This window comes from Sinohyriopsis cumingii, chromosome 1 (assembly GCF_028554795.1).
Source record: "Sinohyriopsis cumingii isolate HCF-2022 chromosome 1, ASM2855479v2, whole genome shotgun sequence".
NCBI classification, from domain to species: domain Eukaryota; kingdom Metazoa; phylum Mollusca; class Bivalvia; order Unionida; family Unionidae; genus Sinohyriopsis; species Sinohyriopsis cumingii.
The window spans coordinates 150,659,862-150,672,440 of NC_142961.1; the positions used below are offsets into that span (position 1 = coordinate 150,659,862).

Below are 12,579 nucleotides of genomic sequence, written 5' to 3' on the forward strand. Positions count from 1 at the left end.
GATAATAAATAAAACAAAATATCTTAAATTAGACAAAATACTTGGTTTTTAATTCTTACATGATCATTATACATGTATGCTATAAATATAATGGGTGCAGCTACATAATGAAAGCTCTATTTTAAAGTTCAAAAATATCATTGTCATACTAGAAATTCAGATTTAATGAAAGAACATACATGGCTATGCAAGAACAGAAAAATGCTGTTATTCTGTCTTCTACTAGCGAAATGTCTATGTGAAGCTTCTGAGCACGCTCATTCTTCTTAGACCGTCAGCAGTATGCTCCAAATTTCACATGATTTTTATCAATGAAAATCCTACATTCATGAATATCTTTGTTCAGGCCTTTCTTTAACACACAGTCTGAAAGATTCTTGCAATCAGGAAGGACAGTTTCAGAAATATTGTCAGGAATGCTTTCCAATGAATCTGGAATCTGCTGTTGATGCTGCTGAATCCACCATCTTGACAATAGCTTGTGAGCCACAGCAACAGTAACTAAGTGGGTGGAGCTTACCATTTGAAATTGGAACTGTCCATTAGAATAGAAATACTTGGAATAGCAAAGAGCGAATAATGTTACTGTTGAATTATTAACCAGCGAATACTATTAGTTGACACCTATATGCCAAGTACATAACATGAAAATGAACTACTAATTCTCTAGTTTTCTTTCAGTGCTCTTTTGATGTTTTTCATCCATAATTTCTTTTTAGCATGCCATTTATTTTCAATATCAAAATCAGCGCAATTACCCAGAACAAATTCAATTCAGTATAGCTCCAGTAATAAAAAGTAATCTTACATAAATATTTCCATTTCAATGCTCAGTCTCCAGTAAACATAGTCACTTTGAATTAGATTTGTTAGCTACTAGAACATTCTTGTCTGCAATAGACAGCAGATATTACAGATGAGAATTACATACTTGAACAGACGTTGACCCTAGGGAATTTCCTTCACTTTAGCTAAGTACACCACCATTTGAGCTATGCTAATTCCCTAATCTTTCCAGTGATGGGACATCACAGAAAAATGAATCAGCCCTATATTCTGTCATTTCAGTGGACAGCCTTATCAGAACTGGATCAATGGACAGGTGCTTGCCCTCTCTTCACAACGAAATGGCTAAGTATTTCATAAGAGAGCAGCGCTATGAAGAGGCAGCGAAGACAGTCCTTGCTCTTCTTCAATCCCGGCATGCCCAGCCTACCAATTACATTCACCTGGACTACTTACGGCAGAACATGCCCCCAGATAAGAGATCAGCTTGGCCTGATAAATACAGCATAGATTATGGCATTCACCTGTAAGTTTCAATCTACTATTTGGAAAGGTTATATAGATTCTTGCCCATGTAAGAGAAATCTTGAAGATTTGTGATCTTTACTTTTCTTGTCATTGGTCTCTATGTAACATTTGGATGATGTCTTGACATGGTATGATGCTTTTTGATAATGTTCCAATGTTTAGCTTGACTTTTATTTTCACAATGAATTATTCGTGTGTGATGTTTGTTAAGGTTTAACAGTACATCAGTATAATCCTGGCGCTGAGCATTAAATGCTAGGTTCCAGAAATGGTACAGGCAAAACTCCTCATGAAGATGAAAACCTGTCCAATCAAAATTAAATATGCACCATGAGACAGAAGATTGACCAAAAACAAATCAAAGTTGGTACTGAAATTCCCTCCAGATAAAGGTTGTTATTGTTATTGTTTTAGATTTAATGCCAATTGTCAGCACATTATAGTCTATGCTTGGCATCCAGTATATCTGGTGGAAGAAGAACCTGGAAAAATCACAGGAAGAACCACCAACCAAATGGAAACTACTGGTAAGCCTTTTTACATACCACACTAGCCAAGCCTGATGCTTGAACCCACATGAGCAGAGGTGAGATGTCAGTGATCTGTAACGGCAAGTGACTTAGATCACTTGACCACCAAGGTCTGCCACCAGGTAAAAGTAAAAAGGAGTGAAAATCCTTAAAAGTACAAGTTGAAATTCTGCCATAAAAAAGGTCTGACATGTTATTAATCTGGCACTAGCTTTTCAGAAGACAAATAATGTGGCCTTCAGTCCTGGCTTTCTTGTTTTAAGTACCTGAAGTAACATTGATCAGATATGTTGGGATTAGCACCTCCAAGGAAATCCCAAAGATCATTGTTTGGGTTGGCACCAAGGCAAGGAAATCCCGGTGATTTATCTTGCCCAAGGTGGTAACCCAATGATCATACTCCCAGTACTACTTTATTTTTCTCACCCATATGTTTTTCCAAAAGAAAATAAAAATTAGTTATTCTTTATTCCATCTGACACTAGAGTGACATAATTACAAAGCAAGAACTAGCGTTGAACATTATGACACACTTTAAATTCACTTTTTTTCTTTAAGGTATTGATTTTCATCAGTTTTGTGGCTGCTACACATGACAAACTGAAAGACCTGAACAATGATTCTTCTATGGAATCCCATTTACATTCTTGTTTTTCAGTACCAGCAAAAATGTGATTTTCAAAAACTGTCAAAATTGATGTCTAGTTTGTCTTAAAGCATCTGTCCAATATGGCCACCACAGCAGTTATCATGGTTATGGTTATTTCTCCAGAATGGATGGCTATATCAAGATGGGGTTTTCAGTAAAGGACTTTTTATGATGTCAACTTATGGTTTTCAGTAAAGGACTTTTTGTGATGTCTAGTTGGTCCTAAAGCATCTGATGTTCAATATGGTCACCACAGCAGTTACCACGTTAAAAATCTGAATCACACATGCTAGCATTGCTATGTTAAAGTACCTGACATATTCATCATTTATATGTCATCATATGTTATCACATGCATTGTGCATTATTTTATGCATTTCATATATTCAGTACCATTACTAATTATTTGAAATTTACATTTTGTATGTTGAGCATTTTCCAGATATGTTTTTCACCTTCAGATTTAATTACCAAGAGAAATAGAAATCCATGGCCTCACAAAAAAAAAACAATACCAATAATTAATAATTTTAATTTCAGTGAGACTGCCAATATGCATATTAATTATGCTTTATCTTTGGAAAGAAATTTTTAGACTATAATAAATAGGCAAAATGGACGCCTGCTTAGTGAAATAGTAAACTGCTAATTTGTACAAGTTAGGAATATCAGGTCTACTGCTTGGGCGTCATTTTTCTTTCTTTCAGGCAAGCTGGATTTGTTCCCAGATGGAAGAAAAAAAATGCATACCTTGTAATTTTGATATGGTTTTGAAACTTTGATATTTACTTAGTAATTAGGTGGGGATCTCAACAGCTTGAAAAATGTCACCCAAGAGACTCCATTTTCAAGTTTCTGAGTTAAAAGTAGTTTTGAGATGATCGATACCCCAACACTAGAGCATTAAAGGCAGTTTTGTACTGAATTGTAAGCAAATAAATTTTATTATAATATACAAGGTGGAACTCGAGTTGAAAAGCAGAATGCCATTTAGTAAATACCAATGACAAAATCAAACTCACTGTAAAGAGAAATATCACTGCAGTTCAGAGAAAATTTATGAATTTTATTTCCGTACAGCATTAATAAAACTTGAGTTTCTTGCATCAAGACCTACATTTTACATATCTAATTATTAGATGGCCTGGTAGTATTGAACTTGTCAAGTGGAAGGCAGAGCATTATCTGATCCCAGATGAGGATGCAGAAGGACTTGTTACACTTTTAGCACAACTCCATGACAATGTGACGGAAGAAGGAGTAGGCCAAGAGGGTGTGTATGTACATACCCCACAGTGGTGCTTAAAACAAGATGGAACTGTGGTTGAGAATTGCTTCTACAGGATCGTTGAAGAGGGACTGAAGAAATATCCAGATAACCTTGTATGTTTCCTTCCTTTCAAATATAAATATATTTGCCAGTTTCAAGAAATTACTTTTCAATGATCCATATGTATTAGCTTGATGCTAGCTATACATTTCATTTTGTTGATCGTTTCTCTGTCCCTATGTATGTAAACAAACACAATATTAGAGACTTAAAGATGGATGAAAATTTGGTATGCATGTTCATTGAGATTAGGGACCAACTACATGCTGTTTGTTTTGTGGGGCAGTGGCATGGGGCCTTGAATTTTCTTTTGATCCAGGATGTTTGTTTTTTTCTTTACCTTGGGATAAAACTTTTTTAAAGTAATATAATGAATTTTCTATTAATCAAAACACTAATATTTTTTTCACTAAAAGCAGGCAAAAATTGCTACTGGTTAGGAAACACCCGGTCACTAACCAGAGAAGGCATGTGACCATTGCACACAGGCCATTTTTATAAAAATTTGCCAGGGAGAAATTAGAATGACCATTGTGACCAGGTGGCTGCTATGTATACTTGACAGTTAGGACAGGTTAGACTGTATTTGAGGGCCAAAATTTTTTTAATTTAAATTCCCAGCCCCCCTCTTCCCTTGGAAAAACAAAAGAAATCAAATGGTTGATCCCTTGTGGTATGAATCTGAAGTTCTTCAGTCAAGACTTGTGTGTCATTTATAACATCAGCCATCCTCCAATAGTAAAATGTAGAAAACTCTAAATATCAGTCACACCAATACATTTAACTTGGCTTTAGTTTGACAAATCCTGGCGTAAAATTTGATCTTGAATGTGACCTTACAAACTGAAACAGTTGATAATCTAAGCAAAAATCAGTGAGCAACAACACTTAAAGTTTTATTAGCTTTGCTGTATTTTATAGTTTCTTTTCCAAAATCCCTTAGCTGATTCTGACTAAATTTGACACAACAAAATTTTGTAAGAGAACAGTCCTAATCTTATAGTAATTTTTCTTCTTTTTCATGCTTCCACAGGAAATCAAACTGGACATGGCTAAAAGTTTAGCACGTCAGAAGCGTTTTCAAGAGAGTTTGGAGCATATGGTAGCTTTAGCAGTACAACTGTCTGACAATTCTGGCATTCTGCACTTTGCAGGCTATGTAGCCTTACAGTCAGGGGACCATGTGCTGTGTACAGAATACTGTAACAAGCTGCTGGAAAAATTTACTGGTGATGATGAAATTACCAAGAAGGTTGGTTTGTACAAGGCAGATGCCATTTACTCATTCCTCATTTTAATGGCCATGAACAATTTATGCATACAGTTGCTATTTACATGGATTTTAGTATATTAAGTGTCCAGTTTTTGGTCAGATTTTTCCCATCATATAGTTGCCACTTCAATGTAAGCCTTTTCTGGACAAAGGCATTGATCACTACTTTATTGGATGTGCAAGCCCAACTTGAAATAGTTCTGCATTATTAAGTGAAATTTCTCCTCAGATGTGAAAACACCTTTTTGAAGCAGATTGAAAGTTAGAACAATTTGTGTGCATTTCTCTATGCTAGAAAGAGCAATTTGAAAATTCACATGATAGGTGAATCTTTTTTTTCTGTGGTAAATTATCCTCTCTTCTACAGCTTCATGCATTCTACAGTTTTAAAAAAATTCATTAAAACATTATTGAGATGATAAAGGCCTGGAATCTCAAAATGCAAACAGCAGCTCCACCCACAGGACCTTGATGTTAGATAAACAGTACGACAATTTTCCATAAGATAAGAAATCTTTATTTCAGACTGCATAGTCTATACATCTAAATTAAAATATAAAATAAAAGTATTTTTCTAAACACAAAAGATGATAGATATCTTATGTACAAATATGTAGACACATCTACAGCAATGAAGTTGGTCTAGAATTTTTAAGAATGAAATTATGTAAGACGATGTTGTTGTTGTAGTGTTTAACACCATTTTTCAACGCAAGATAGGCTATACACGGCAGCCAGTTTAAATGGTTGAGCAAGAACCTGGGAAAACCCTGGAAAGAACCACTGACCCACGAGAAGCTACTGGCAAGCTTTCTCACATACCCACATTGGCCAAACCTGAGACTTGAACCCACACAGACAGAGGTAAGATGGCAGTGATCCATAACGGTGAGCGCCACTTGGGGCCACAGTAAGACATTGAAAGAGTAATTTGTTCCATCTATCTATAACACAAGAGGTTAAACAAATGTCACAATTCTACAGAGATTTCAAGATACAGTTCTTACTATTAAATATTCTTGTCATCATTGAGGACACATACTTTCTCATTACTTCTTGAAAACTAAATACATTGTAGTTTACAAACATGTTGGAGGCACTGTTCCATCTTGGAAGACTCAATTGAAAACACAAACTATTATTATAACCAATAACTAGTTTTCATTTCATACATTCACTTTGTCCACAGAGGAGTGCAATACATTGTGCAGCAATAAGCTTTCAGTATTCTAATTTTGATATTCAAAGAACAATTTCTAAATTTACTTAGAAGAATGTTTGTTTGAGTGCACATGAACCTGTAGTCTCATTGTATATTTATCATCCTTCTTATTGGTTTTTAGAATATGAATAAGTGTTGACATGTGTAAGAGCATCGCCGTTAAAATGTACAGGGAAAGGAGATGGTAATTTGAAAGTAGTTGACTGAAAGACCATGCATACTGATTTAGGTGATATTATTCTCAAATGCATATTGTTCACATGTCTTTGATACTTTCTTTAAACCTGCGATAGAAGGATTTATCAATGACATCTCATCAGCAAATCTAAAATTCTTAAGAAATGACACATTTGGTGTCAAATGTAACCATACATAACACTGACCCAGCTTACAGTGTAACTTGTCTATGTATATAGTAAGTAACAAAGGGGAAAGAACACCTCCCTGCCTGACCCCATTGGTTATATGGAAGCTGGATACTACACTTCCCCAATGCACATAGTACAGGTGCTTGCCATACCAGTTAAATAAAATATGAACTATATAGACAGATATTTGAATATCAAGCAACTTTTTAAAGAGTGTTCAATGATTGACCCTATCAAATAAAATTTTCATAACCTATTTTTCATTCTGGATCACATGGCTAGACCATGTAATGTAAGGTTCCTTTCAATGGAAGCACAAAGACATTATTATTTTTATTTAACAAATAAAACAGTGACTGCTTTCCATTGTTACATATATCAGTTGCCATTTTAGATTCTCATTGTGAATGCTTACATCATTATTGTTTTTATTAGCTGCCATCTTTAAAACACTGTACTTTCATGTTGTGAAATTGTTTCACAATACAATGCTTTATAAGTGGTCTGCTTCATGACCATCAAAAATTGTATCATCATCATTAAACACTGCTTTCATAAAGACCCTAAAAATATTTTTATCATGATCATCATTCAATGCTTTCATTAGTAGTCCTGTTAACACACCATCTATATTGAGAACTTGTAACCACCTGTTTTTGTTATGTCATAACATTTTTAAGCTCATTTAATTGAAGCTAATTAAACATTCTCGTCTGTGACATCACTGTGTCAAAACTTGGAGGTATCTTTCACAGGTGATGCCAATTCAGCAAAGGATTTTAAAATTAAAGCGGCGATTTTTGTATTTGATAAGTTTTTATTAAAGATATAAACTATTGGAGCATATGATAGTTTTGACAATTACTCCATGCAATGATTGCTAAGTGGTTAGAACATTTATCTCTGACGTGTGAGTGCTTGTTTGATACCCAGATGAGTCATATCAAAGACTTATAAAAATGGTACTAGCAGCTTCCTCACTTGGTGCTCAGCATTAAGAGGTTATTGTCAGGACTAGTCAGCCTGATGTCAGGATAATGTGACTGGGTGGAACATGATGCTACATGTCTGTGGCATGATGCCCCAGTGCTAGACATGACTGTAAACTGTCACACTGCCGACATTGTAGCAATATGACTAAAATTGCTAAAGCTAAGCTAGATATCAAAATCACACACACACTCACACACACACACACACACACACACATGCCATAAAATGCAGCTTTAAAGATCTGAAATTTTAACCAAGAGAACACTTGATCTTGTGATTGTGTTTCTTCATTAAACAGATTATGGAGGTTTTTGTCAGATGGATATCAGTAAATTCCCTTTTGTATACAAATTAAATTTTAGGTTACAGTGGAGTTAATCCATTTTTATTAGTATATTCAAATTAAATTTCAGGTATGGTTACCATATGTAATCATTTATAAGACAAGTCTCCATTGTTCAGAGTACTGTCTATACTCACTTATAAGATGAGCCCAACTGCAAACTGCACAGACCCAGATCTGCCATCACATAATGTAAGGATTAATCAGTAGAACAAACAAAATAGATTCTGATCTACAGGTAAATTATGCTATGGCGGATCAGGATCTTTGAGTAAAGTTGTACAATATGACATTGAAATCTCTGTTTTCATGCCCTTGTAGGCCATGAGCATGCTGTCGCTGGCAAAAGAGGTTGAAGAGTACTACAAGCAACAGGATGGTGATAAAAAAGAAGCAGACTGTTGAATCATCACAGCTGGAAAATGAGACATGAAGTTATTAATAAATTATTTGTCATGGGGAAGAAGTTCTTATAGACCCTTGTGTAGAAGAAGTCTGTTGGAAGTCAGGGGGGATAAAATAGGGCCATGGTGAACTTTTAATAAGGGAAATGGCCCAAAATAATTAATTTGGGAAAGAAAGACTAACTTCAACTGCAGTTTGACATGTAACACAGTATGTAGGGTGCAAAGATACACCTGAGCCACATATCAATACAATTCACAATACAAAGCCCACAGTATGATACAATATTGACACACATCTGAACTTGATGGTCTTTTCATCTTTAGAAGGTCTTTCTGTGGTAGGTGGTTCCCTTTTATGTGTCTTGATATGCTGGTTGTATTTCCATTATGCCAATATCAGACATATATATTTAACATCTATTTATATGCTATTCTCATTTTTGACAATATAACAAGGGTACTTTCAAACAGGCTACCAGTTAATTGTCAACGTTTCAGGCCATTTAAGGCCTATTCCATTTGATGAGATACAGTACTCAGTTTGGTCACCATGCCAATTATTTGCATTGCATGAATGATTTACAAACATATTATTTCCAGGTTTATGTCTCACTTAAAATTGCAAGACATTACAATGTTATCTTCAAAACAGAAAAAATGCATTTTCCTCATGCAAAGAAAATCTCGTTTAGAAAAATCTGGGCATGGGAGTGGGGATTTAAGACCAACAGAATGTACTACAATGTACTTCCTGCAGATGCAAAAATACTGCAGCAGCAGCCACATGTATCATTTAAATGTATTCTTATCCGTCCAATACCTGTCATTCCTTTGATATTTTTAATGGGATTTTTAAATGTTTGGATGGCATGCATACACTTTTTGTTTTTACTAACAATTGCATTTATTTTTAGACATATTTTTTATACTTTTTTCAATAAATATTTATCAGTTTTTATGTTTAGGTTTTACAGTTATATTCTACATATATTTTGTGTCTGAGTCAGTTTGATTGCTTTAATCAAGTTTATTGTTAATTTTTTTTTAAAACCTCAGAACTTTTTGTATATCTTTAAAGTATTCATCATTAGTAAAATGTGTCTTGTGATTATAGTGAAATTTTAATATAAAATTATGGCTACTATTTATCAATAAACTGTAGAAGTCTTACTAGCAGAGTTTTGTTTTCTTGTTATGATACTCTAATGGCAGGCAAAACAGACTCATTGAATATTTGTAGAACAAGAGTTTTATTAGTTTTTTTTTATACCCTCCATTATGTTGGGTGGGATTAGATATTGCTGTGTTCATCTGTCGATATTTTCATTTCTGAGCACATTACTCCTTTACATTGAAATGGTGCAACTCATAAACCAATTTTCTCTCAGCCAAGGGCTTCAATTTCCCCACTAAATCCTACTAAAAACTAGGTCACAGTACCTCATATTCACACATGAGTGACTTTTTAGTTTAGCCATCCAGACTAATCTAATTTTGTCCATTGATGCATCTTGATATGTAACATATTGTAGTAATATTTCTCACCTTCATGGTGGTCTGTTAGCTTAGACTCACAATTCAAATCATGTCCAGACCAGACTGTTATCATGGCAAATATCTGTATAAGGCACTCAACTTCCATTGCCATGAAATCAATCCTCTCCATCTGTATAATACTGGATGCTGACTCTTGCTGACAATGAGTGAGCAAACCACACAAAAAATTATATCTTTTGGTGTGAAAAGTAGGTTACAGTGACTTAATGATGGTGTAGGATGACAGAAGTCCTCAGCTTAAGTTTTTATTCATGACATCTGAGCAAGAAATTAATAGAACTACAAAACAGGTGTTATGTATATTTGATTTGATTTATATTTGATTTAATTTAATTGTTTGTTAGTTTTTTAAATGTTTTTATTCTATTACATGCTATTGTAATGTAACGTTATTTACTGGATTTGATTCTCCAGAATTGAGCTCAGTTCTGAATGTTTTTTTAATATTTTTGACGTAAACAACTTTTGTTTAAATTTTTTTAAAATTTCTTTCCAAGAGTAAAACACCATTGATTTCAGTTAAGGCCATACTGGGAGTATGTGACAAATAACATGTGTTTATTGTTACAACTTTTGGTTTTCCCAGAAAGATGAACTATTGACCTCCATCTGGGGATTTGTTTTGCATTGTAGTTAGACTTATTACTAATGTTTTGAGAAGGAATTGTCATTTGTGCCTTAACACTTGAGATGTCCAGGTGTTTTATGTTGTGAGCAGTTTTGGGATTATTATTTTATTTTCTTCAAATTACTTTTAAGAAAAGCGATTCTTTTCCCAGGAAATACTAGTGCTCTAAATTAATTCTTTGACAAGGACAATTATCAAAATTTATACAAGATTCAAAAACTGGAATAATATTTTATGTGATTCAACAAGAAACTGTTGACATTGAAGCACTTCACAGGTAACAACTGATGTCATCGTCTTCCATTTTGAATTTCATTGGAACTCAAACTCAGATTCATTTAGGACTTTTTAATAATAGAACTTATATTTTTTTATTATTGAATTAATTTTGGATTTGATTCGTAAAACCATAAGTTCTTTTTCTTATTTATACCTTGTTTTTCTAGGGAAATAAATTATATGTTAAATTTTACAAAGCTTGTTGTCTTCACTTTTTTCTTGTTACTTTCTGTAAAAGCCTAAACACATATGTGATGATCACAAAATAAGGCTGTCAGGCAGCAAAAAATATTCTGAAATAATTTGTTGATGCAATGAACCAGATTATGCAGATGATGAACATATAATGAATTGTGTCCTACTTGTGAAGCCCAGCATGACATTGCGTCCACTAAATTTGCACCGATATCACTCAAAAGTTTTGGATTCATGTCTTTCAAAAAGAAAAGGAAAGCTTTTTTCACTGTCGCCTTGAATTTTGCTCTTACAGACAAGTCCCTGCCTTTCACAGAACTTTTGCTGATAAACCTAAATAGGTATCCTCAGAATTGCTGATAAACATACATCGGTATCCACAGCATTGCTGATATACATCAGTATCCACAGCATTGCTGATAAACATACATCGGTATCCACAGCATTGCTGATATACATCAGTATCCACAGCATTGCTGATAAACATACATCAGTCTCTACAGCACTGCAGATAAACATACATCAGTATCCAAGGCATCGCTGATATACATCGGTATCCACAGCACTGCTGATAAACATACATTGGTATCCACAGCATTGCTGATATACATACATTGGTATCCACAGCATTGCTGATATACATTGGAATCCACAGCATTGCTGATAAACATACCTCAGAATCCACAGCATTGCTGATAAACATACATCAGTCTCCACAGCATTGCTGATAAACATACATCAGTCTCCACAGCATTGCTGATAAACATACATCAGTATCCACAGCATTACTGATATATATCAGTATCCACAGCATTGCTGATAAACATATATCAATATCCACAGCATTGCTGATAAACATACATTGTTAGCCACAGCACCAACACAGTCTGTATATAGAACTTCAATAGATCATGAAATCAAAACAAAACTTTTCTTATTCTAACGATTGCAATTAGTATAGATATTTTTGGATGGGGTGTGTGTTAAACTATGTTTAAATATGTAATATTTACCTGCTATTATTGTATTGACATATCTTTTCCTGGTGCTAGTCCCCAGTCCAAGGATATTATTTCCTACTCCAATTAGTAATTGGAGATCTAGAATAAAAACATTATCGCAGTCTGATACCTTCATTTGAATATCTTACTCCTGTAACCTGGAATGACACTCATGGACATGAGATTGGGCAGAAAGTAAATTTTGCAATAATAGCCAGCAAGTATTACATAAAATTACTTTATCCCCATCCCCCAACTGAAATCTATATCTTAATAGCAGTAATACAATACATGCTACTATTGCAATTCTAAATTTGCCAGCCCAGTGGACAACTGATCGCTTGAGATAAGCTGTCAAGTGAACTTTCTATTTTTGTCAGTAGTATGTGCTACTGCCAACTGGAGGATGGCTTGCCAATTTGTTGGGCTGACACAACTGGACCCAAAGCATAAATACCCTCACTCAGATGCACCGAAGAACAAACGTAAA

At 34.4% G+C, this 12,579-nt stretch overlaps 1 protein-coding gene across 1 annotated transcript in view; it reads left to right on the plus strand.

The window, feature by feature from the left end:
• The window catches only part of LOC149808149 (TPR repeat-containing protein DDB_G0287407-like), a 131,406-nt gene extending 120,320 nt beyond the window's left edge, over positions 1 to 11,086 (plus strand). Inside the window, exons 25-28 of the mRNA XM_089973878.1 lie at positions 1,069 to 1,312; positions 3,633 to 3,876; positions 4,857 to 5,075; positions 8,344 to 11,086. Coding sequence (XP_089830004.1) covers positions 1,069 to 1,312; positions 3,633 to 3,876; positions 4,857 to 5,075; positions 8,344 to 8,427 — 791 coding nt within the window. The 3' untranslated portion in view covers positions 8,428 to 11,086. The remainder of the gene's footprint in view (positions 1 to 1,068; positions 1,313 to 3,632; positions 3,877 to 4,856; positions 5,076 to 8,343) is intronic.
• The last annotated feature ends 1,493 nt before the right edge of the window (positions 11,087 to 12,579 follow it).